This window comes from Octodon degus, unplaced genomic scaffold, assembly GCF_000260255.1.
Source record: "Octodon degus isolate 3935 unplaced genomic scaffold, OctDeg1.0 scaffold00182, whole genome shotgun sequence".
Lineage (NCBI taxonomy): Eukaryota > Metazoa > Chordata > Mammalia > Rodentia > Octodontidae > Octodon > Octodon degus.
The window spans coordinates 1,621,129-1,648,198 of NW_004524758.1; the positions used below are offsets into that span (position 1 = coordinate 1,621,129).

Sequence of the window (27,070 nt, forward strand, 5' to 3'; positions counted from 1 at the left end):
GAACTCGGCAGAAATTCCTACTTAGCGGGAGGGGTGGGGCAGGTAAGGTGGAGTGCTGGGGGGCGGCCGGAGGGGGCTTGAGAGGGTCCGGCCCACACTGTGCCTGGGCTGGGATTGGCCCCGCCAGCACAGGGTAGCAGGAAGCTCTCCACAAACTCACCAGACCTGGGCTAGGACTGGGTCTGGGGGTTCCAGGAAGTCGGCGGAAATTCCTACTTGGCGGGAGGGGTGGGGACGTATGGCGGAGTGGTGGGGGGCGGCCCGAGGGGGCGGGAGAGGTTCCGGCCCACGCTGCGCCTGGGCTGGGACTGGTCCCGCCAGCGCAGGGTAGCAGGAAGCTCTCCACACACTCCCTTTGTGTGCTTTTGAGTCACTTTCTTGTTGCTTTACTCATTGCTGAGACAAAATACCCAAAATCCCAAATTAAAGGAGGAGAGGTTTGCTTAGCTCCTAGTCTATAGTGGTTTCCATCCATGATTGGTTAGCTCACAGGCAGAGTGACACATGACAGAGGGGCAACAGTTCACGGCCGTGGGAGACAGAAAAAGCAACAAGAGAGAAAAGCCAGCCTCTTTCTGGAACCTCATGTTGTACCTGGCCTACTCACATTAGGGAGGTGCCAATCCAGTCAATGGGCCTATCCAGCAATCACCGATGCTTAATCCCAGCTTCTCAATCCCAGCATTGTGCCATCAGAGACTCTAGATTCATCTTACACTGCCTAAGCTGCTCCCAAGACTGCGAGGCTTTGGGGGACATCTAGACACAAAGAGTGAGTTACATGAATGTTTTGTTACAATGCAGATTCTCATTCACAGTCTCTCGAGTGGGTCCGAACATTCTGCAATTCTCACAAGTTAAGTTCCCAGGAGGTCTCCACGGAGTCCTTCGCCTACCACATCTTAGTGCTTCTTCAGTGCTCCTGTGCACGAAAGTAACCTGCACAGAAATGCTGCTCCAGGAACGGCTGGGGGATGTCAGCGCTGACACCCTGGGGACCTGTGCACCATGCAGAAGCTCAGGCCCCATTTCGGGTCTGCAGAGCAGCAAGACCGCAAGTGCACGTGAGGCATCCAGAGCCGGCTACCTGGCTGTTTATTTGCACAAGAACGCATGTTTGGGTTCATGCTCTTTTCCTCTCATCTCCTTAGACTGCTTTCTGATCCTGCACAGAGGCCTGCACTTTCACTTCCCGCCATGCCCAGGGAGCCCTCCATGCATGGTTACACAGCATTGCCTTTTAAAATTTAGCCTGCACATGACACAAGTGAGTTACTGTTATAAACTTGCATTACTGCTAAGATTTTCTATTTCCAGGCTGGTAAAGTTCTGAATCCAAAGTATGGAGTATTAGATAAGTTAGCGACCTTCTCTGATTCTCATATGAGGGGTCCTCCCTTACTTCCTCAGCTAGCCTTCTGGTACTTCTCTAGCTAGCTCTTTGGTCACTTCCATGCCTAATACGAGAAGGGCACCAGAAAGGCCAGCGTCTGTCTTGCATCGCCAGGAAACACAGGGACACTTGGCGCTTCCTGGTGCTCAGCACCAAGAGCTCTGGGCACCACAGCAGGCAAGTCTCTCTTTAGTAGGTTCTCCATGGGAGCACTCGGCCGAGCAGTCACCTGCTTGTGAGTGGCTGTCCCTTAGCGGTGTGACAACTGAGCGAGTAAAGCAACGTGAACGCCGAGTACAGGATGTCTTGTCTGAGAGAAACTAGCCACAGAAGCCGGAACTAGCCACTTAGTGGTGGTCAGCAGTGGCTCACAGATTGCACTGATTGGTTTGCTATCTGTGCTCACAGATCATTTTGATGATTCCATAGAAACAAAATTCCCTCCCTGGTGGAAAATTTACCTTTGTACATTCTGCAGTCTATTCAAGAGTGGGATTGCAAAACCTAGCTGAAAGATGTAACTCCTGCTCTTTCTTTTCCTTACGTTGGACAAGACCTAGACCACCTGGACCTCTAAAATCTGTCTTTAAAAACCGAGCATAAGTGAGGACACCCACCTCACAGATATTACAGGAATCAAATGAGACAGAGTGAGAGGCTAAGTACCCTGTACATTGCAAAAGAGTGTGTAAATTTGAGGCATCATTATGTGCATCTTGCAACGCTGTTATTTTCAGCATTATAGTTAGGATCAGGACACTGAGTTTGTGAATTTAGCCTAAGGCCATATGACATACTGGATACAGCAAGAGGGAAAAGCGAATACAGACAGAAAGACATGAGGAGGACTTGGCAAGAGACGCTGGGAAATTGCAAAGCATGGAAAGGAGAAGGAGGCTTGCACAATTTGAGGACTCCAGATGCAAAAATAAAAGAAAAAGAATCTATTTTTGTATGTGCAAACAGTTTGGAAAATGCCTTTAGTCTAGCGATAATTGAACATTTCTGCCCCTGGGTATAATGAAGGTAAATAGCAATGGTGGTGGTCCATATTTAGTTTGACTTCATAAGCCGTCTGTCGGGGTTTGCTATTCTAAGATGAGTGAAATGATAGTTAGTAGTTAAAAGCTGGGTTTCTGAGAGAGCACATGGAAACTGTGTGAATTGGAGAATTATTTAGTTTCCCCCTTCCCGAATCTTTTTCCAGTAGCACATACTCCACAGGATGCAAGCACTGAAGGTCGGGTATGTGCAGCACACTTGGACAGTGATGCAAGGGGCTACCAGCATCCACGTCATGGAAATCCTGGGACCAGGGGATGGCCGGGTGCTTCTTGGAGAGTCCAGCATTCTGTGTATGCAAGAATCTCCAAGATGCTTTGAAGAAATCCTCTGGTTGGATGGTTTCAGAAGCATTTATTACTTGTCAGGACCTACCAGTCTGAGGCAGCCATTGTTCTGAGACCATAAACTCAAAACTCCTCTGCTTCTGAGTTCTAGAGCATTCCAGCCAGGAGAGGTCAAAGAAGGCATGTGTATATACTGGGTGTGAAGGGGTGACATAAGGCATTAAACATAGATAGCTGGCCTTCCTGCGAAGACGCCACACTGGTGACCTCTCTGTTCTCTGCAGTCCTTTGACACGCCTATCTGTGTTATCTTCAGGTGCACGATCGACAACCGGGTCACCCGGGTAGCCTGGCTAAACCGCAGCACAATCCTCTATGCTGGGAATGACAAGTGGTGCCTGGACCCTCGAGTGGTCCTGCTGAGCAACACCCAGACCCAGTACAGCATCGAGATCCAGAACGTGGATGTGTACGACGAGGGCCCCTACACGTGCTCTGTGCAGACAGACAACCACCCAAAGACCTCCAGGGTCCACCTCATTGTACAGGGTGAGTAGGGCTTACGGGGTGGGCCAGCATGAGCCAGGGCAGCCCGCGCTGAGGACTTGACCTGTGGTTGTTGGCATAGTTGACTTCTGTCTCTTCTCAGTGCAGATGCCCATCTGGCCGCCATGTTGCAATTTGCACTTGGAAGTTGAATTCCAGTCATTTGCCATTGAGCAGATCTAGTATTTTTTGTTTTATTCTAATAATATATTTGTTCTAATTATTGTCTGTCCTCTCCTAGTCCTGGCTTTTCAGTTATGGATCCCTGCTTTAAAACCTGTGCTTGCTTTTCTGCTTCAGTGGAACCTCGGCCCTGTCTGCAGTCTGCACTTTTGCAACCTCGTGCAACTTTCTGGGTTTTGTTTATGTGTTTGTTTTGTGGACATGTGTGTATGTGTATTTGTGTGTACGTGTATTTGTGTGTATGTGTATATGTGTGCATGTGTATTTCTCTGGGCTCAGCCCTTGTTTCTCAGAGCGTGGGACTGGCATTTTCCTTTTCCCACAAAGCAGAAGTGGTCCTGAGATATTTGCAGAGCGCTTAGCATGTGGATGTGTTTCTAGGTAGCAAGAACCTGGAGTCACACTCGGCTAAATGACCAGCTAAATGACCTTGATCAAGTTATCACAGTGCCTTGGAGTCTCTCTCACTGAAATACAGCCAATGGTAGAGGTGGATGAGGGTTATTTTTACCTGTCAACCCTATGAATCACTCAGTGGAAGGCCATAGAAGGGCAGCTTACATGTTAGATATTACACCACTGTATGCTTTTTAAGTACTGCTATTATTCTTTAACTTTTTAAATCTGTGGTACCCTTGATTCATTAGCTGTTTTGCTCTCTAACGCCACAGAGCAAGGGCATGCCAGCTTCTGCCTTGCAGTGCTTTTTCCAAGCTGCTTCCAGGTTCCCTTCATCCATACAAATGGCAGGTGTGGGGCAATGGCGTTTTCTCCTGGAGACTTATACAGCTGATGCTCCCTGTCAGTGTGCTTGAGACAAATTTGAGCCATAGCTGGGGGGACTGCCTAGAGAAAAAAGGAGGAGTATGGCTTCAGAAGACCTCAAGGAGCTGGCGAAGCAAAGGACTGCAGCTGTGAGAAGTGAGGAGGGAACTTGGATCATTAATGAGCGTGGTGGAAAACAGGTTGATTGAGCAGTAAGAAGAGAGAAAGACAGAGTAAGTGGGAGGTCAGGCCAGGATCAGTCAGAGATGGAACCAGGAGACCTTGGAAACCACCATGCTGGGGCAGAGCATGGTCACAAGGAGTTATTATTTGTTTCTTAGTCATTTCACCAGAGGAAGTGATTGTGTTTTCTTTGTTTGATTGGTTCTGTAATGAATATTATACCCTGAATGCAAGTGGCATTTTGAAATAGAATTTCACAGAAGGTATTAGAGTATATTATACATAGCAGAGGGGTATTGCCAGGCAAGGTCTTTGTGCTTAACGTGTCTATGCTTTTAATTGAAAATTCATTCTTATTGTAGATAGACAAAATAAAAGTTTAAGGATGACTGCTGTATAGGGACATTTGGTAAGTGCTCCAGTGCTTGCTTCTAGAACATTCACACCAGATAGCTCTTCTGACATCATTCCTAGAGAAGACTATCTAGCTGTGGTGATGAAAGTCTAAGACCTGTGAGCACATATTCACTTTAGGAAGCAGAACCTTCATGGAGCTAGAAAATGGAAGGAATTATGAAAAGTGTTGAAGTCTCTTAGAATAAGAAACCTTGTTTTGTCATTGTTTTCTCTTAAATCTACACACACTAACCTTAAGCATGTGGTAAAGCACCTCAAATAAATTGAATATTTAATAAGTGCTTATTAAAACAAACAGCTGGAATTTTAATGCAAGGAATGTCCATGGGCTGTGAGAGAGAATGGTGGGTGACGGCTAGGGGCAGGGGCACCGGGAGGAGGTGGAATTCCACAGTCCACGCTCATCTCCACCAACACCCAAACTAATGGAACATGTCTAATCCTCAGGTGCGTGCTTACAGCTAGGCCTTGGCCAGGTGCCCTCTTAGCATGACATATCACCTTGGATGTTGCAATCTCATCTTGGGCTAATTTTCAAATGCTGATGGGTATATTGATCTGGAAACAAGCTGGGTTAAAAAAGGCGTTGGTCTCGTACACAGAATCAGCCCAAGCTAATCCGCTGTCAATATGCCTGGGCCGAGTACTATTGACACTTTAATGAATAGAAGACCATAGTTTTTTTCAGAGTCAACTTGTCCCTACTCTTAAAAGCAATCACACAAGCTAAATAGAGCTGACTCTTCTGTCTCTGTATTGGAAAAAAGATATGCTACCACACAGGATTTTAAAAAAAGAAAAAGAAATACATTTATTTGGGGATTGTTTATTATAGTGAACAGAGCCTTAATTCTCCTACTAGAAACTATCTGTATTTAAGCTGCTTTTCAACCCTCAAGAGAGCATGGCCAGCGTGGAAGTCAGACAGACTCGCTATGTTTGCAGGATGCTATGATCTTTAGAAAAGGAAAAAATAAAACAGCAGCAAAAACAAAGAACTAATCTGATAGGCTGCCTATGTGTTTGTGTTTTTCTCTGTGTGTAGCCAGCAGTACATATGCACAGACCCACTTGGAAGGGAGTAGCATTTTCACGGTATCCCACTTTCTATTTAGGGTCTACGATGATGTGTACAGTTCAGACTATCAGATATCCCATTTGCCCCGTTGGTTCTTGCACTTGCCAGGCAGGCGCTTAGACCACCGAGCTGTATCCTCAGCCCCTGGTTAGACATTTTAAAGCATGACAAAATCTATGAACAAATGAGCTGTGTATTTGTACCTCACCCTGCACCCCTGGTCCATGAGCTCAAGAGCTGTGGACGGGATCTTTAGCCATAAGCTCTGTCATCTTCACCTCCCAGGTGAACTTTCATCACCAAAGCCTTATTGGACAGCGTTGTAAGTTGTTACTCGCTTGGGCCCGCCCTTGATGTTAATGTTAGAACACTTCCTTTGCCTGGAAGGCCAGGTGTATCAGAGAAAAGAGAATGAAATTTTGGAGAAAGAACAGACATTAAGACAAGCAAGAATTGCTTGTGTTTGGTTTTCTTTTAATATCAAAACATCCCTTTCTTCTGAACAAGGAAATTCTTTTCTCAGCTAGGAAGAGAAGATCTGAAGGCATAGGTAAAGGAGACAGGCAGAGAGAGCGTTGGGCTGCTTAAGTGCGAAGCAGGGGCAGGGAATCCGTTAGGTTTCTGAGACTTCTACCTCGGAGTTTTGGGAGAGGCTGACACCCACACACCTGAAGCGCCACAAGGAAACATGAGTTAGTTGGAGGCAAGTGAGTTTGGCTGGGTGGGCCTGCTGACAATGAGGTGTGCTGCACATACTAGTCACAATCTCATGAACTAAGAGCTATCACGTGGGGCTTTGCATTTCCCGCTAGGCAGCCAGAGCACTGTGTTTAAGGGCAGAGTCGGGGAGATCCACCTAAGATTTATTTAAAAATGTGGATCTAGTGGCTTCCATCCCTCTGACCTTGCAGTTTTCCACTTTATGAGTGTAATTAATAAGTGGCTGCTTCTGGAGTCTAGCTGAACGTTTTAGCCCTTTCACCCTCTTGCTCTTGTTGCCAAACCAAGCTTCAGAACTTGTGTAACGACCATCCCTTCCCTGCATTGTTCCTTAGAAGAAGCTAGTTTGGAAAATATACAATGGATAGAGCTTCCGGTGGCACGGAGTTGTCTGCTCATTTAAGGGTAACTTGAAGTGGTATCTCTACAGCCCTGTGTTTCTAAAGACCTGTGAGCATTGGTGGTATGAATGTGTGTTGTGCTTCTCTGTGGAACATTAGGAAAGTCCTCCTTATCCAAGCACGGAAAACCGACTCCTCAGCCTTGACCTTCATACCTGTGGGACTTTAATCTCTCTTAGAGGCAGGTTTGCAAGAAAGAAAGCAAAAGAATGGCGAGCTTATAAAACAGAGATATTAGTGTAATCATAATAAAACGCTTTGGCCTCTTTATCAGTTTCCAGGCCCTATCTACGCCTCTCCTTTGTCACCAGGGCATCTAATCACCCCTCCCTTTTGTTTGCTAAAAATGAGTTTTTCTATTTCTTCCTGGGCAGAATTAATCTGAAAATCCCCGCTATTGTTTGATAGTTAATTACCTGCCTTTGGAGTCAAGCAGTGCTGACGCTCAGGTGAAAGGGGAAGCACTGATGTCTACTGAATTGCGCCCCAGTGAGGGAAAGCAGGCAGCCACTGATGTCTCAGGGGAATTCGGTGGCGAGAGGCACTGGGCTGCAGAGCCATGGGCCTGGCAGTGACTTGTAAACAATGGAGGGTCAGCCATAACAGTCTTTCAGTTGCCTTTTATCATCTCCCTGCTCCTAACCTTCTCCTTTTACCTGCCCAATACATATAATTATGCTGCTTTCCAGTCATGAATAACCTTGCCAAGTTCAACTCATTATTATGATTAAGAGAACAGGGACAGTAACTTTTAATTTGTAGATACCAGTGCATCAGAGAATTCCCCCAAAACCTGAACAAAAGCACATTTGAAATACAAAATATCAAAGGAAACAATGTGATTTCATGCACATTTTGAAGGTAAAGATTTCTTTCTCTTCAGAAACATCCCTCAGAAAACATCCCTTCCTCCTGGCAGTGCAAGATACCCAGAGAGCCGGGAACATTTCTGCATCAACAATTGCCATCTAGGCTACATCTGCCTGTGTCATGGTGGAGGAAAAGATCACCACCCCATTTCAGATAGGCAGCAGCACCCTTTTTTCTTTGTTCTCTAGGTCACAAACTCTGTTTGGACAGACAGTGGGAAACACTGGCCACCCCATGCTTCTTTGCAGTGTCCTTTCATGGCATAAGCCATTCACAAAATAGGTGAAAGTGCTCCTTCCATCTGGTCAGAAGCCCTACACCTGAATTCAGTAGAATGTTAAGAAGTGGGCAGATAAATTCCACTACAAAACAGAGGTGCTTCTCAAAACACTCTAGATGGCAATCGAGGCGAGGAAGATTGCCAAGGAAAATGGCAAGGATGTAGGACATTTTACCTGCAATTAATTTATGAAATCTAGAGGGCGTGCAGGTGAGGCATGAATGCCTGCGTTCCTCACAGCAGCTACAAACAGCACAAGACCATCATGTCACAAAGGCCAGGGCATTGCAGACAGTTCTGCACACCACTTGAAACATCTTCTGTGTGCTGAGCCTGTAAACAAGTGTGTGAAGCAAAAATGACCTCAGCAAATGCTGGGATGGAAGCCATGTTGTGTTAGGTAACGTTGTTTTCTGTGGCTTCTATTCTGAGCGTGGAGAGGGCATCTCTGGTTTTCTAAGTGGTTTGGATAATGTGGCAGCTCCCTCCTGGTGCCTCTGTGGTCAGAAAGGCAGAGAACAGCAGGCTCCTCTGTCCAAGCCCTTCACGCCACTTTATGTTTCAATCAGAGCAGAGAAAACAGGAGAGCTCTCTCCCTCTCCAGCAGAGACAGCATCAGCAGCTCTCCTCCAGGTAAGCAGTTAGGGCTCCCCCGGGAAATTCTATAGGCAGCCTGCAAATTCTCATCCCTGAGGTGCTTTTCCCCAGGGAGTCAGAGCTGCCTCTGAGCTATCTCAGATGCTAACACTAGAGAACAGAGAGCAGAGGCTTTGGTCCTTTCTGGTTCTTTCTTTCTCATTCTGCAGTTCCACTTGAGAAAATGTGTTATTTTATTTTAAGGAAAGGGCAAACTTGAGATTCTGAATGTTATTATTTTCACGATGCATCCAAGTTACCTCCCGTGTCCACATCAGAGGTGCAGGTCTTTCCAGCTGAACTTGAAGCAAGCGTTCTTAACTAAGGGGTGCGTGGGGTCCCTTGGTGCTGCCACCTGCAAGCAGCACAGGTCTGGCTAATCCTAGAGCACGTTCAGACAGACCCTCCATGCCACATCCCTCCAGATGTACACAGGCCACACTGCACAGTGTCTGCACTGTGACATGAGGGGCAACATCATTAATGGCAGTGCAGTAACTGCTACAGGAAGATGCTTATGCTCACAAGACACTAAAGAATTCAGGCTAGTCTCTTCTGAGACAGTTAAAATTCTTGTCTTCTCAGGGCCTAGCTAGATGCTAGTCCAGAGGGCTCTCAGTCTATCTGTTGTTGAACTGAGGATTGGCGACTGATGCCTTTCAGTTCCATTCATCAGTGTTTCAAAGCGCAGTGCCGTGAGCACAAAGATCCAGAGTCCTTATCTGGGGACGTACAGGAGATCACAGTGCTAGTGAGCAACTTGCTGGCGTGTAACAGGGATTGGGATGATTCTGAGTGTAAATGTGATGGTGCTCTGAAACGGAGCAGTAAGGCTCCTCTGCAAGACCAGACAAAGCTACCAGGTTATGTTTCACAAGGCTCCTCAATTCTGGGAAGGGACTTTGGGAGAGGGGCACCAAGGCAGAATAGTGGTGCAGCGTTCACAGGCTGATGGTGCATCACGTGAGGAGACCCAAGCAGTCCCAGAAGAACAACTCAGGCACTAAGTCACTGGATGTGTGGCCAGAAAGATGACCTCTCTGCTTTAGCTGCAGCCAGAATTTTCTTTGATATTTAGCAATCCCAGCTTGTATTTGCAAGGAAATATAGGTTCAACTATCTAGTTAATGGACAAATATCCAAAACGCTCTCAGAAGAATAGAACTTGCTGAGCACCGGGGTTAGTAAACATTGAACAGAATGCAGAAATCTTGGAAGGAAAAAATAATGTTCTATCTACAGGGGCTCTATGTCCCTTGTGCAACCAATACAGATTACAACACAAGGAGGAAAAATAGCTAAAGAACCTTCTACCACCAAGTCAACCACCGGAAATACTGCCTTCGTTATGATTGCAGAAACTGTAAAGATTTTGTTTTTAATAAAGTGCTTAAGGAGGATTTACTGTGTGTTAGCAAATCTAGTGTTATGCTTTTAGGTTTTGCTGTATTGTTGGACCAAAAAGTAAGAGGATGCTTCTAAGGACAAATGACAACTGCTGGAAAGAGGCCCCCTATGAGGTCCCCAGTAGCCACTTCAACTCCAGAGTTCATGTGTAGAAAAGGCAAAGACCCCATGCTTCCTTTTTTGTTTTATTTTTAAAATTCATTTTAATGAGAAAAAAAAGATAAAACAGCAATAAAACAGTTTCAAAATAGGTTAGTAGGACAGTTGCAATAATTAATATATTGTATATTGTTGTCTTCCTTTAGTTATTCAGAAGACAAGATGTAGACAGGATATCTTGTCTAAACAATATTAGTACAAACATCTCTTCTCAATGAACCAAGAGAAAGTAACTATATCTATCCTAACTATCTTATGTATATATTTTTTCACAAAAAACTGTATTTTACTCATACTTTTGCAAAGTTAGTAACACGTAACACAGGTTTCCTAGTGACTAATAGCTGACTTTAACCAGACAGGATGTATATCTCAGGACTGAGGTAGCTTGTGTGCTTTAAGCACTGAGGTCTAGTCCTGCCTACACACATTTGATAGATTTCCTAGCTTCCATGCCTCCCATCATATCCACCTTTTTTGGTTCTGTTTCATCAGTGATGGATGTTCCAGTGTGGAGACTTTTAAAAAAACTAGGACTGGAAATTCCATTCAATCCAGCTATCCCCCTTCTGGGAATTTTCCTAGAAGAACTGAAAACATAATATATTAGTGATATATGTACATCTATGTTTATAGCAGCACAATTTGTGATAGCCAAATCTTGAAAACAATCAAAAGACCCCAAGTTTCAGGAGGACTAGGTGTCACCACTTAGGATGTGGCTTGTGACTTTTATCCCTGCCCAAAGTCATCTATGGTAAATTAGCATCTAATGTCAGTTGGGAAACTTGCTGGTATCTGCGGGAGTTTGGCTTCGTGGTGCAATGCTTCTGCAGTTGTTGGAGACCCATTTCATGTTATTTTTTCCTTTGATCTCCATTTCATGTTATTTGAGAAAGAATTTATTGATTTAAATTTAGGACAGTTTAATTTGGTGGCATGTTTTCTTTATGTCTCAATTATATATTCATGTCTGTGTGGTAAACTCAGCTGGTGGGGGGGATTAAGAATTCAAAATAGAGGATTTTCTCTTAGCAAGTAGGACTTTCCACTGCGATTAATTGGAAGTCTGCACAATGAACCCTGTGTTGGCTCTGTTGGGGATTGAATAGCTTAGGAGAAAGAAGTAAATTTCAGGATTTAAGAGTTTGGGGTTTCGGTCTGAATTTTGATAATAATTACCTATAAAAATGACCTATTTATTTAAGCCCTTCTCAGTTATGCACACTTTGTAGAAATGTGTTTTGTATTCCCATAAGCTGATTTGGAGAAAGGAACCTAATGTAGATGGGAGGAGGCAGGGCACGATTGCGTGGTAGCATCTTCCCGCTTTGTGATTGGTTACTGGTGACTAAGGCTTGCTGATTGCTCCTTCTGTGTGTCCTAGCCTGGCCCCAGGAAGGCACCAGTCCTTTGTTCCACTAGTGCATACACTTGCTACAGGCCCTTGTTCCCAGGAACCCGCCGGGGCTGCACCCTGCGTTGCGGGTTCGTGTCACCTCCTCTGGTGCTGCTTGTGTCCCCAGATCTGACCTGGTACTGTTCTTCAGCCTGTTGCCACTGCACCCGTTTTCGCTGGCTGTTCAGCCTGGGCTGACTTTAGGATCAATTTGCAGTCCTAAAACTCAGGCTTAGGAGAAGGGACACTTATACTGATGTTGCCCCTTCCTCGAGGGTCCAGAGTAGAGAAAGGAAGGTCAGAAACTGTGACTATTTTCCTCATTCACAGATTCACAGACCACCCAGGGACAAGTACAGCACTAAGATCGGAACTTGTAAAGTGGAACAAGACTGCCATCAGGTTGAACTACGGGGGTGGAGACAAAAATTAAACAGTAAAAGGGACACTGCAGGGACACAGCCATTCCTAGGAATGCTGAAACGGAGAGAGGTGCTTCCCACAGCTCAGGAGCTATCTTCACTGTTCCTTCACAAGGTCAGACAAATAAAACTCTTCTGAAATACAAGGGCTGGTATTTCAAGTTCAAATGAAAATATAGTGACCCAACCACCTGTGTGCCCAGGCCCTCCTCTCCGTCTGCTTTGTACTTGCTGCCAGAGTGAGATCTTCAAGCACGCTGGTGCTGCTGGGTCCTGTCCTTAGCCCAGGTGACCAGTCCCTTACCAAAGAATTGACAAGCGCAAGGGCCTGATTCATGTGCTAGCCTAGCCTCAATGTTTTTAATGTAGTGTATTTTATTTTTCTGGCTCTCTTTGATCACAACCCCTTGTCCATTTCCTCCTCTTTGCCTATAATTCTTTTCTTCTTCTCCTTTGGCTTGTTCTGTTTACCTTCAAACCCTAACTCACAGCTGCCCCCTTGGGTGCCTTTCCCAGAGAAGCCCAGCAGGAGCTGGTCCCGGCCGTGCTCACTTTCCCCAGGGGTTTCATCATACACCCTCTTCTGGGTCTTGCCACAGTGAGAACGTGGCATGGTGTGGTCACTGGGGGTCCCTGCTTTCCTGAAGGTAGGAGCTTCCTTTGCTTTGCACCCTGTCCCAGTGCCTGGAATTTAGTAGTGTACAGGGACTATTTTATTGGCTAGTGATTGGATTGATATAATCCCCTTTTAAACTGTTTAGAATTATTCTCTGTGTGCTGCTAATTGTTGAACTCCGCTGAATGATGAGCAAGCAAGGGTCCAAAGCCCAATCCCCAGGCCCCTGTGCCCATACCTTCTTTGCTGATGTCTCTGCAGATGTGGGTAGCTGCAGGAGTGAGGCTCTCAGTGTGATCAGCTGGGTCCTTGAAGAGGAAGCCACAGGGACCTGGCCACAAGGCCTCCGTGTGTGGAGAGAAGGCTGTGAGGAGATGCAAGCAGAGACTGGGCGGCCGCGGGCTGTAGGCGGGAGCCAGCCAGGCGGGCCAGCAATGCCGCAGCTGGGGGGTCCTGGCGGGACTTGTCCTGATGCCCCAAGTGTGCAGGGTGCCCTGGTTGCAGCTCAGAGCAAGTGATTTTAGGCTTCTGGCCTCCAAAACTGAGACAAAATAAATGTCTATGGTTTAAAGCCACAAAATTTGTGGAAATTCGTTATAACAGCCATTTGAAAGTTAAACATGGCCTTTGCTTTCAGAATCCTGAATGGCAGGAGGTTGGAAAAAAACTGGGATGCCAAATCCGCCAGCAACGTCAGACTCTCTGCTGTTGAGAGTTAACACAAGATATCTTTGCGGGACTCCTTCATTGAAGTTGACCCTTTATACCTGCAAGTTCCAGTCACACCCACAGAGGCAGTCACCTTTGGATGGAGAAAGTTGTAGTGTATGGCTGCTCAGGCTGGGTCCCCACAGTGAGGCAGCTTCCTACCTGGTGTCTTGGACAGCTTGCTGTAGGACAGGGATCAGCAGAGTAAATCCTGGGGCCAAATCCAGCTTGGCTTGCTTGTTTGGGTGATCTCTAAGTTTTGATTGGATTTTATTTTTAAAATATGAATGTGAAAAGATTATTTACAGGGACTTGATATAGCCAATACTGTTTAAGAGAGTCATTCTCTGTCCCTTTACAAAGAAAGGCTGCTGCCTCTGCCCTGGGCATCTGGTCATCTTTGCTGTTAAGACAGAATAACTCCAGGGAGAAGCCAGGAAGGCAAGGCAGGAAGCCTTCCCTGGACAGCTAGCATAGAAAGTGCAGTTGCTAGGACCATCAGGCTTTGGAGGGCTGCAGCCTCCCTGCCCCTGGCCCGCATCCCCCTCAGAGGGCTCGAGCCAAACCCAACCACCCCAGGAACTGACCCATGGAAACTATGAAGCAGCGTATGGAGACTGGTGGGCCAAATCTCTATGCTATCTAGCTGTCTATCTATCTTGGGAAAAATTGCATCTGTACTGGAAACGTGCAGGCTTTCTTCCTTATAGTTTTACCTTATGTGGTACAGTGACGTGACTATTTGCATGTCATTTACATTGAATTAAGTCTTGTGTGTAATCTAGAGATGATAGGAGAGGCGGGCACAGTTTCGATCCTGTGCCTTTCACGTAAAGGACTGGAATACCAGTGTATTTTTACATTCACAGGGTTCTTGGAACAAATACTCTATGGATGCTATGAGATGAGAGTATTTCCTTTTGAAGACATCTCGTTGGAGATGCATTTTCTATGTAGATGAAGTGAAAATATGTGTCTTGTCTTTGGGATGTTTGCAGGCATTGGAGACAGGCAATCTCAGAGTGGACGCTGGTTTTTGATGTGAGATAATTGTCCTTGAGACTCAAGGGATAGGAGCAGGCCCAGGAAGCACAGCTTAGACAAATGTGATCTTAATGTGAGAAGATCACAGTGCTGCTTAGCACTGGCTGTGAGATTTGGTTTGGGGATCTGGGAATAGATTTGAAGACAAAAGCCTTAATGTTCTCTTATTAACTGAGAGAGGAGCCGACTGCTTCGATGCCATCTCCAGCATGTGTAACAGGCATTTCAAATGCAGAATGGTCAGAAGAGATGCCTTTTACCCTAGCATGTGCCCCTCCCCTGACCCTAGATGCAGCCTTCCTAGTCTTCACATCCAGGGAGCGGCAGCTCCACTCTCCTGTAGTCCCTCTGCTTCTGCACCCATCTCACTGTTTCTTTCTTCCTTGCTTTTCCTCTGTCTCGAGCAAATCCTCTTAGATTTGTTGAATTCTGAAATTTCCTGGTAAGGGGTGGGGTGTGTTTCACCACCCTGGGGCACATGTCCATGGCAGTGGGGCCCTGGCCTGCTGTGTCCCCGCTGCTTCCACGTGTCCAGAGTAGGGTTGGGAACAGAGCAGGTGCCCACTAAACACCTGTTGAAAGACTGAGTGGCCTAACTCCATAAGCTTATATGAGAAATCCAAAGTATAGATCATTTGAAGAACAAAATAAATGATACCTAATTGGAACTAGGAAGACAGATCTTCTGCAAATGGAAAGAGGATCGAGAGGTGGAGGGAGATGGGCGAGTGAAGTGAAAAGGACTGAGATGTGTTATGCGCATGCTTGAGCGCACCACGAGGAGTGTGCCACAGGGCGCTGCAAAAGCATACAAAAACTAAATTAAAGTAAATGGTTGGAAGCAAAGACGTGCTACTCAGTGAACATCATTCTTATTTTAGCAGCTCCGCTCGGAACTTTCTAGTGTTCCCAACCAGTGATTTGGTCACCCTGTTCTCACACCAAGCAAAATAAAGCTGAGTTGGCAGGCTGGACTGTCTTCCCAAGGTGAAGAGGGAACCTGATGTTCTGGTCTCAGTCTGGACTGAGGACACACAGCAGGCACGAGTCTGGAGGCGGAGGGGGTTGTGTGGGCTGGGTGGGGGGCTGGAGCCGGGGGCTGCTGAGCCGGCAGACGGCAGCTGTGCCGGCCCAGAGGTGTACATTTCACTGTGGAGCAAAGAAAGGGCCTGAACTGGAAATCCCGAGAGTTGCTTCAGAAGGACATTTGGCATCAGAATGGAGCATGGATTTGAGAGGGAGTTGTGAGACAGGAAGGCGAAGGAGCAGTGGGAAGACGGAACAGATTCCGTGTTACCCTGTGCCCCTGACCTTTCTGCTCGAGAGATTCGCAGTGCAGCAGGACGGCCCGAGGGTCCAGAAAGTGTGTGCACAGCCAGATGCCCCACCCCATCCTGGGCTGCAGCGCCGAAGCGCCGCGTCTGCTGGCCCATGTGCAGCCCAACAATGCCGAAGGTGAGCCAAGTTTCTGAGCTGCAGTCTTTCAAAGGTTTTGGTTGTGCACATTTACAGATGTGCAGAAAGGATTGTGCCAGGGTTTGTCCCCCCCCCCCTTTGAATTTCTAACAAATGGCCTTTGGATAATTGAAATGAAGTCATTTCAGCAAGAGGAGATGTCATGTGTATGAGCAAAAGATGAAAGATAAAACTTAAAATAAAAAAGAATAAAATACAAGGAAGGCCATTCAAGCGGGAGGAGATTCTTGGAAGCTAGAAGGAACATGGGCTCAGAGAATATCCAGTATAAGATGATAGAGAGTGACCCAGACCCCCTAGTCCCGCCTGCCTCAGAATCTTCAGAGGGCCTTTTAGGGCACAAAGAGAGAGAATAGAGACACTGTCCAGGCCACCAGATCCAAATCACCTTGTCCTCCCAAGGGCCTGGTGTCGCTGCTTCAGGAATCATTGCTCTGGGGACCACCTCAGCTAAGATCCAGAGCAGCTGAAGGTGGGTTTGGAGTATTACTAACACGGAGTCCTAAATTGAGTTCCTGATGCTCGCTAGAGCCGCGTCAGATCCAGCGCATGGGTGTGTCCCATCGCTCCCATTACACTGCAGCGTGCGTCTCCCTCAGCTGCTGAGCTGTTGTTAAAGTGAAGCACAGGACCAGCCGTGCGGGAGGGCCGCGCGCCTCCGTGGGACCCAGCCGTGCGGGAGGGCCGCGCGCCTCCGTGGGACCCAGCCGTGCGCGAGGGCCGCGCGCCTCCGTGGGTCAGCACGGCGGCACACCATGCTCTGACATGCCTGAAAATAAGCCATCCGGAATTGTCAGGCTTTGGTTCTTCCACATTTTTTTTAACCCAAAAGGACTTTTCATTTAGAAATAAAAGATGAAATGAGCAAAAATTGTTTACCTTCATTTTAGCAATGACAATTGAATTTAAGTGGACATTTACAAAATGAAAATACACTGTAGTAATAGTTTAAAAATCTCCATTTGCCTGACAGAAACTTTAAAGTCAGTTTTGCCCTCTATACAAAAAATCAGATTTTGTGTGTATCTGGGTATAAGTGTGAGAGAAAGACATGGCCTGTAAATGCTAAGGAAAGATAAACATTTTCCAAGGGTAGGACTTTTCCCAATTTTACATTCCGATTTTATTTACTCTTTTAGGTTCTTACTTTAGGGAAACAATAGGATGTTTACACATGCGGGTCTCATTTATTTTACTTAGGAATATGGTCTCTAGTTGCATCCATTTACCCATAAAGACTTCAAGTTTATCTTTTTTAATAAGTTTTTATCTTTTTTTATAGCTAATACTCCAGAATTCAACCAGTAAGAAATGCTAGAGATCTGTAGGGAAAAAGAAACCCTTCTTCATTGTTGGTGGGAGTACAGATTGGTACAACCACCATGGAAATCAGTGCGGAGATTCCTAAAAAAAAAAAAAAAAAATGTAGGATTAGAGGTTGCATTCAACACAGCTATTTGCCTCCTGTGTATTTCTCCAGAAGAACTGAAAACATCATTCCATGGGGGGTATGTGCATTCCTGTTTATAGCAGTACAGCTTGTCACAGCTAAATCTTGGAACAACCCAAATACCCATCCCCTGAAGAATGGATTAAAAACATGAGGCATTTTTATACATTCCTGCCTACTTCAATCACCCGCCTCCTTTCTCCCTGTAATCAGGGCAGCGCACAGCTGATCTAGGTCAGTGAATGCATATTGAGAAATTGAGCTACAAGTGAGTTTTCCAAGCTGGAAATCTTCCCCTGGGTGGCACACCTCAGTCCCTCAGGGGACACTGGTGCTTTCTGCACCATGTCAGCGAGAGCCATCTGGAACACTCTGGACAGGTGCTCCCACAGCTGGCCATGCCACCTTCATCTCTCTTACCACATTCACACAAGCTCCTGTTTCACATTTCGCCCAAGCTTTGAATGAAGCAAGAAATATTTACAACAGCAATCCATTCCACTATTCTTTCATTTACCTGTTAAATGTTAATCAAACTCCTCAGAGGAGAAAAGTCCTGTGGTAGAACACAAATGCCACACCTACCCCCAAAGGAATAGTGCAGTAATGAGTGCTAAGACAAGCAGAGAGCCCACTGTAATATGGGGAGAGCAATGGGGCCGGTACTAGGGGCTTGCAAATTGTTCTGAGGAGGCCCCTTCACTGCAGACCCCGTGAACACCAGGACACTTCCTGATAGATGAAGTCTTCCAGACATAATGGCCTAGGCAAGGATTTGGGCTACATGGGAGGAAAGGCCCTGAGAGTGGAGAAGCTTTCTTCTTCTTCTTAAAGCTTCTATTTATGTACTCGGTACAGGGTCTCCCTATGCAGCTTGGACTCACACTGACCCTCCTGTCTCAGTCTTCTCAGTGCTGGCGTGACAAGTGTGCGCCATCATGCCTGGTTTCCAGGCAGGCAAGACATCCAGTATCCAGGATTGAACCCAAGTACTGTGCTTAGACCTCTGAGCTATCTCTAAGAGCAGAGAAAGGCACCCTGCGCACATGGATGAAGGTGCAGGGTGGGGTAAGGGGAGCGCTCAAGAGAGGAAGAGAGAGTTACAGGAGACTTCCATGCTGTGTGCCAGACTATAGCTTTGGACATTTTCCTTAAGAGCAAAACAACCTGAACTTAGAGGAGCAAAGGTACTATCAGGAGGATTTTGGGAATGGTTCAGTTTGGGGGTGACTGCACTGGACAAAGGCAGCAAAGGCGTTCCCTGGTAAATCACCCTGTCCATCAGACCTCGCCTCCTGCCCCGGCCAACTCAGGGTCTGCTGTCTCCCGCACCAGTCCTCAGTCCTCGGTCACTGCCTCCTTCCACGTGCACCTCCTTGGGGGCCCTCACCAAGCGCTCTGCTATTGGCTGGAGTAGATGCAGTCTCCCCGCCTGCTTACTGGAGGGCTTCACTCATGCAGTGTCACTCTGTTGTCCTCTGACCACAGAGGTGGTGTCCTTGCCCCCCAGTGCTCTGCTTCTCTCTTCCTCATGCTCACCTGTGACCCCTTCTTTCTCAGCTCTCCTCTTCACCGTGACCTCTGCCCTTGGAGCCCCAGCACCGTGTGCTTGTGGGGCTCTGTTCTATTTCGCGGAATCTGCTTTCACTCCTCTGCCCTTTCTTTCCATTCTTCTACTCCTGTTACATCTCCCCATGGCACCTCTGGTCCTTTGCCCTCCGCAGCTGTTCAGTCCCACTCCCCTTTCCACAGCCTGTGCCCTCACACTCCACTGGGTTCCTGCAGAGCCTCCAGCCTGTCCTGGCCAGCAAGCCTCTCCACCCAAGGTCCTTCCAGTAGCTCACATTACCCCTGTGGAGAAGATCTAATATTCAGATGCACTTATTTATTTATTTATTTCCTTTGTTCTTAATATGCACATCTTGAAATTGAGCCACAGCTTCACTCACAATATATCTTTCCCCTGGGGAACCCACGTCCAATCCTAGATAAAATTTTTTTCTTTGCAGTGCCAGGAGGGAAGATGGTATGTTTAAGATTTCTTTATTGGGTCTCAGATATGTTGCATCTGTGTGCATTGCCCCTAGTTGAGTATGTGTAGGTATACAATTGGTGGGGGAGTACATGTGTGTGTTTATGAGGAGTGTCTGTGTGTTTGTCTGAGAAATTCTATTTACTTTTCAACCAAACATAGTCTGCAGCTGGTGATGGGCAAAATAGCCATTTATTCAGAGCAGGCGTGAAGACCACACAGTGCAAAGGAGTCAGGCTGGGCTGGGCTGGCTTTGGAAGTGGGGCCGCTCCGAAGGGATCCACACAGCGCTTGACTCACTACTCCTTGTCCTAAGCAGTCACCAGCAAGAGTGCCAACAGGAAGGCATTTCCTGGAGCAGTATGGCAGCTACAGCATGAGCTTGTGGGCTGAGCCCAGGTGTCCGCAGGCTCTGCTATGCCCAGAGACCTCACTGCTCCAGGCTGGTGTCGCTCACCATGGCAAAGGGACTCTGGGGTACTCTTAGCTGCTCTTGTCTTGGGCGATTCTAAACATAGCTGCTCATCGCAAGAAAACATGGGAGGCTGCTATAGGAAACAGGAGCAGTCAGACTCTCCTCGTCTAAGCAGAATCATATTTATAACTCCCACTCACTACAGGCTCATTATCTGGGAGCCAGACACTAGCTGAAGCTCTTCATGGATAGTATCTCATTTAATGTTCAGGACGACCCAGCGCAATGCATGCTTTCCTGACCCTCTGAAAATGAGGCAGGTGCTGTCTGAGGGCTGGTATCCCGTTTGCATGCAGCAGAGCAGGCGTCGACCTCAGGCAGCCTCCCTCTGCACAGCCCACCTCAGGCACTGGCTTTTCTCTCTAAGCAAAGCTTGGGTTAATCTGACTCAGTGGCCCAGGTCCCAATTAGGAAGAGCTCTGCAAGCGCAGACTCTGCAAGTGGCCCAGGTCCCAATCAGTGCAGAGCTGCAAGCCGCCCCAGGGCAACCCGGCCGGGGACTTTCTGGCTAAGGTTACTGTTGAACTGTACCAATGTAGGGGTTCTCCCCAGACAATTTGATTCCATTTATTTGTATAAAACTGTCCTTTAATAGCATTATTTTGATAGTATCATCAGAGTTTAATGCCCCTGAGAGCTAGTTGTTCGCCCATGTTGTAAAACGCTCTTCTAATATTAGAGATGAGAAAATCTGAGATGCACGAGGTCAGCAGGCTCTTACTCCAAGGGTCGTACTACCTGCTAAGGGGAGTGGCAAAAGCTAATTTCAGGTCTCCTGGCTCTCACTTTGCACTGCTTCGTTTTTCTTGATTAAAGACATATCTTCCCTATGAGTATGAAGGGACACAACGTACCACGGTGAATGACAATGGGATGCAGGCATCAGAGTCGTAGCTATGGAATGTTTCTCTGCACTTGGGGTTACTTTCTGCTGTAAATGAGGCCACCACTACATCCTTTCTTACAGGCTGGTTGTGAGATGAGGACGTGAGATTTACCACACCAGGTGCCAGGTGCCACAACCCAGTCCAGCACGTGGGGCTCTTTCCTTTTCCTTTTTAATGGTAAGGAAAGGGCCATTCTTTAGGGATCAGTCCCCCAGCCATTCTCTTAAGTTCATGTGGTCGTCATTGGTGATATCAACTATGTATTTTTTTAAAGCACTATATAAGTGAAGTACATTTTCTTTTGATAGACTGTAATCCCATAGATGATGATATATGGGTTCACATAGACCCCAAGAGAGTTGCCGTTGCTCCAGGCCTCCATGCTTCTCTATTGTTGGCATGTCTGGCCATTGCCTTGGCTGATGGAGAGCCCCCAGATCCATCCACCGCTGCCAAGTTATCCTCCAGCATTTCACAGCACGGGAGGCACTCCATGCTCTACATTCCCAAGTTTTCAAACTTCTCATCTAAGTAGATGTGAAGACATTTCAATGCAGATAGCAGGGACTGCTGTTAGCACTTGTGTCGCACAATAACTAGGCTTTTTCTCTGTGGGATAGTTTTCATTTTGAGGCCTAATCTTTTTTCTCATCATTGGTTTCAATTTCATTGACAAAGGAAATCATGACAGAGTGAAATTTACACCTTAAACATCTTGTCTGTCAGCTAATTTAATACCACTCATTCTTCCAAAATTTTCCTTGCTGCCCTAGACTCTTCCTAGAAGGCTGTTTAGTTGCAGATTCCTCTCACCTACTGGTCTCCAACTTGGGCCACCTCTTCTCACTTGGGCCATGTGACAGCCAGTGACCCCTGGCTTGACCTCCTCTGGTGTTACTCGTCATAGGTATCTCTTTATATCCAAAATTAACAGAAATTTATTTCTGAGACTTAACACATTCTCTCCTTTAAAGTGTCACCATATATCCAAATTAACACCGTTATACCCCCCCTCTTTACCACCCGAATTCCTTGGTTTACAAATTAACAGTCTTGAATGATAAAAGCAAGATCTGCAGTGCTCAGGAAAGAGAACTAGAGTCCATCCTTACATTCTTCCTGTGATCATTAATCATGGTTTGTCAACTTGAGTGAATTGAAAAAACAAACACCTAGGAGATTAGTAAGCACATCGCTGCGTGTGTTTAAGCATGATTGAAATGTAGGCCAGCAAAGCGAAGTGGTGAGACGCACAGCAGTGGTGGGTGGCATCAGCAAGTAGACTTGTGGCCTGGATGGATTAAAAAGGAAGGGCAAAGGGAGTAGGCCTAGGCCCGCTTAGAGAGAGCACCAGTCTTTGCCATCACCTTTAGACATTTATCTCCAGAACCCCAATTTCTGCAGCTTGCAACACAGGTTGGCCCTGGCAGCCTTCTGTGGATCTGCACCTTGGAGCTTGGGCTACTGCTGCGTGCTTGACTCCTCTCACGCTGCAGCTTTCTTTTTGGGTGAGGAGATGCTGGGTTGTTGGGCTTTCCAGAGGCTGCATAGATTCTCTGGCCTCTGAGTCTGTAAACTCCGCTCGTAAATTCCCATTCAGAATTATACACACACGTTTCCTATTGATTCAGTTCCTCTAGAAAGGAATAAATACCACACTCCCTTTGCATAGTAGGCCCAATGTAGCCTTGGGATCCTATGGCTATTCCTTACCCACGACTTTCCGTCTGTGCTGACACTGCTCATTTCAGGCATTCACCCCACTTGGCTTGGCTGTCTCTGTCCTGTCTCTCCCTCTACTATCTTTGTCCACTGCTTTCGGTGATAATCATGCCAAACATCAGTTGAGTCTTTACATGGGGCAGCGACTGAGCTTCATTTATAGCATGTCATTTAAATCTAAGCTTGATTTATAATATGTCATTTAAAACTTACAGTAACCTTAGGAAGTAGATCATGGCATAATATCTATTAATTTTAGATAAAGAAATTGAGGCTTAGAGGGAATTAAAACCTTGCTTTAGATTATCAAAAGGAAGATGGGCTTCAGCCCTTATCAGCTTCTAGAATACTGCCCCAAAGTGTCGCTGTCTTCCATGCAGGCTTACAGCTTTCTCAAAGCACCCTCCTGCTAACTGCTGCTTTATACAGAGAGGAATCTTTTTTCTTTCTTTTTGGATTCCCCAGCTCCTTGGCAGTGTTGATTTTATTGCATTTTCATAATATTTCATGCTTTAATTTAATTTATTTAGTGCTATTGTACAGTGCCCTAAGCACCTTGAAAGAAGCAGGAGTTTTATAAATAAAATTATTATTACCACTGCTCTGATAACAGCCCTGAGCTATTTAGTGGATATATCAATTACTATTGATGCTGAAAAGCTTTGCCCGCATTTCTTCATGGCCCAAGCTTTCCTTGGCCTGAGCTCTCTGTGCTGCTTGCAGCAGCTCGACCCAGTCCCATGGCATTTCTCCACCAGGACCCCCCAGGAACACAAAAATCGTACTTCGCCAAGCTCACGGGAGGAATTCTAGAGCACACCAGCTAGTTTCCTAGATTGTTTTGAGTCCCCTGGGTTCCAGTGCCCATTAACTAGACCAGTAATGTCAGGCCCTCCGTGGCTCAGCCCTCCTCACCCACCTCATGCTCCATAAGACCTCATTACCTATCAGCCAGTGGCAGAAATCTCTAGCAGGATACTTAAGGGCTGTATATGAGTCCATCCTATCACTATTTGGCAGCGAAGATTGCAGAGCCTGAATCTACAAGGTTTATGGAGTTTTGTCAGAGCTTCAAAAGCATATGAGGCCCCTCCCCCAAAATAGGTTAAAAATCACTGCAACAGGCCGTCATTTGTAGGATCAAGTCCCCTTCCTGATGCTGCCTGGCTCCTCAGGACCTCATAGAGCTTGAGAGGACCACTGCCTTCTGCTCACAGGGTTTCAGGCTCATGCCTGGCAGTTCATTAGCTAAAGCGGTGGCCACGCCGCAACTGCTCCCTGGTCCCGACCAAGCTCACGCTCTCATAATTGATGCCTCGCCCTCAAGCCCCAGTGCACTCTGTCCATTGTGCATTTCTCCCTTTCGGCGTGCTCTGTGCTATGTGTCTGTTCTATCGCACTCCGTTCTCTTCTGGTCATTCAGTTCACTGAGTAGCACTTACATGACAGACAGGCATGATGATGAACAAGCCTGGCACTGGCCTCACCCCTTAGGGTGTGATCTAGTTTAACATTCTCCTGCTTTCATCTTGAATGGCCTCCACTTTAATATTCTGTTCTCTTCTTAGTTTAGAGTTGTGGTAAGAGCTTCTGGGGAACTTTCCTTTTCGACCAGGACCAATACAGTGTGCCGTCTTCACTCTGTGTGTTTTTAGGGAACAGCTAGAAGTAGCCAATCTGTCCATTACAAATGAGTTCATTCCCATGCAAGCAGGCTGCTACATACCTTGCCTGAGGCTTCTTTCGCTTTGAGCAACATATTGGCTCCAGTTGTCTCTACATTTGCCAAGCTACATTGGGATCCTTAGATGCAGGGAAGGCAAAATAACACAAAAGAACTTATTCTATCAGACAGTCCTTATGCAGTTTTCATGCTAGGAAACACAATGTTCTTTCCTAGGGTGGAGGTCCATGACCCCCTCACTTAGCAGATCGAGGTTGTTGGATATCTAACAACTATTCTTCCTTCTAATCAGAAAAGATTCTGAAATGAGCTATGACCCAGATACCTAGAATAAAGAGAAATAGACAAGATAAAGCCTACTCTACCCCGAAAGGGAAAGACAGCGGCCAATGAAAATTGGCTCATCAGAACTATTCAAATAGCTACGAAGGTGGAAGAATAGTGACCTATATAATAAAGTTGTTTACCTGCAGCTCAGAAATGCTTTGCAACTCACATAATAACCAGAGAGAGTCCAGGTGGCTTTGCATTTCTGGACTGTCTTCTCAAATCCACCTACCAGACTGTGGCAGTTTATATCCCAACTATGTGCAAACTACTGTTCAAATTACAGTCTGTTCTGAATAAGTGCATGTTCCTGCACTTTCCCATGCAGTCCCGAGAAAGGCTGACACTGCGTGTCAGATCCAGCTCTGGAAGGTATCTACAGAGCCCCTACTGGAGTGTCAGCCTCCTTTTTGCATTTCTTTAAATGGAGCGTGGACTTTGACAGCTCTTTTGCATGGATCAAGACTATCCCAGACTGCTAATTGAAGGCTGGTTTGGTCCATTTGCCCCTAGTCTATTGAGTATCTCCTATCACCTTCATTGTGATTCTGTGTCAGTTCTTTAATAAATGTGGCCAGCAAGCACACAAGATAACAGAATGGGAATCAATGGGACCTACGATTGCCTGCATGCCAGATTCTCTTGTCAGCTTGGTCTTCAATCCATCCTGCCAACTCACTCTCCTCTGGGACCTGAGACATTTGAAAACAGTGCAACAGCCTCATCTCCCAGGCTGTGTTTTTCTCCATCATTTGCTTTATTAAATATTGATTTTCTGTTGCATTATTAAACCTTAAGTCCTGAGCATAAATTCTGGACTGATACTTTAATCTGGCTCTCCTCCATTTTTTTTTTTTTTTTTTTTTTTGGCTTTTAGAACTGATTTTCAGGCCAGCTCTCCAGGGGAATCTTTAAGTCAACACAAGACCTGAGAGAAACCTGCCTGCTGGAAAGGGAGGACCCCAGAGTGGAGAAGTAGCTCGATTTCCCGATGCACTCCAGAAACAGCTGCACTGCACGAAGCACATCCTCACTCTGTGCATGTCCCACAGAAGTCTACCTTGTTAGGATTCAGGGAGTTAGGCCAGGGAGATCTTTAAGATTAATCCCTCAAAACTATCGAGTAATCAAGCAGTATGCTGAATCGATTTTAGCACTACTCATCACGTAGCCTCAAATAATATGGAATCTATTATCCTTCCGCACCTCCTGTTTTCTTTTGTTTCATACTATTTTTAGGACTTTAGTCCAAGATAATCATCTAAGAAGCATTTGCTTTTCACTTGTCCTGGTCCTTGGTTTCTTCATAATGTTCTCCTCTTCATAATGAATGAACTGGCCTGTTTTATCACAGTGCATTATGTGGTGGCTCTGTAATATACCTTGCAAGATGTTCTGAGAGATACTTCTAAATAGATTAGGCAGAGTGACCTGTAGGTTGAATTCTACAACCCTGGATAGTTTCCTAGGTCAGTAGTGTTAACAGCTGGAGGACAGGAGGCAGTGACTGGAGGATCCTGAAAATAGGAAGCACAAGTGATTGTGTTTTTGTCCTCACCACTGACTGATGGACAGGGAAGAAAATGGAGGCGTTTATGGAGTTGTTCTGGCAGAGCTGGGGCACATGGCTGTCTGCTTAAACATTTCCAGGGAGTGGAGGACACAGCACTGTCTACATGCAATTCAGCCCATCTTTCCTCTGTGTATTTGAGATCCTGGTTCTCCAGAAATCTAGAGTTAGGAAACATTCTAGGACATGGCAGATTGTTCTGGTAGGAAAAGAGTGGGGGATGACTTTGATTCACCCTTGGCTCTTAGGTGAACAGAAATGAGTCCAGCTCAGGCTGCCCAAGTACTCAAAGCAGACAAATCCTCAAGTGCAGGCAAAGACTGGCTGAACCTGTGCTTCTATGGAAGGTGCCACCAGACAAATAATTCTTGGGGGATATTTAACAGAAAAAAATATGAAAGTCAAGCAAAAAGAGATTTCCACCAACATCCCACATGTGGCCAATGTTGTTAGGCATCCAATTAATGAGAAGTTCTTTTAAAAGTCATGAGCATTTCAAATTATGTATCTCCCTATCCTCCCATTCCTAAACCTTAATTCTTTCCCTAATAGATAAGTAGGTAATCAATTGTATTTGTCATTTGTTTGAATATACAGTACTGGGCAACAAACTACCTACTGACATGAGCCTTACTTCCTTGAAAAGTAATCTACTGCACACACACACACACACACACACACACACACACACACAGAGCCAAAACCTATTTGTTTTTAAAGTTTGCATTTTGGCCACTTCTTCTAGAACTGTATAAAATAAACTCATTTTTTTTTATAATCATAAAAAGTTGAACTTTTAATTAAATGCTCAGAATTTTTAATCTTATTACCTATGTAAATATCCACAATTTACATGTCAAAAATGACTAAA

The 27,070-nt window shown here is 46.0% G+C and overlaps 1 protein-coding gene across 1 annotated transcript in view; it reads left to right on the forward strand.

Moving 5' to 3' along the window:
- Ntm (neurotrimin) overlaps positions 1-27,070 on the forward strand; it is a 1,027,590-nt gene that overhangs the window by 831,703 nt on the left and 168,817 nt on the right. Inside the window, exon 3 of the mRNA XM_004643683.2 lies at positions 3,059-3,291. Coding sequence (XP_004643740.1) covers positions 3,059-3,291 — 233 coding nt within the window. The remainder of the gene's footprint in view (positions 1-3,058; positions 3,292-27,070) is intronic.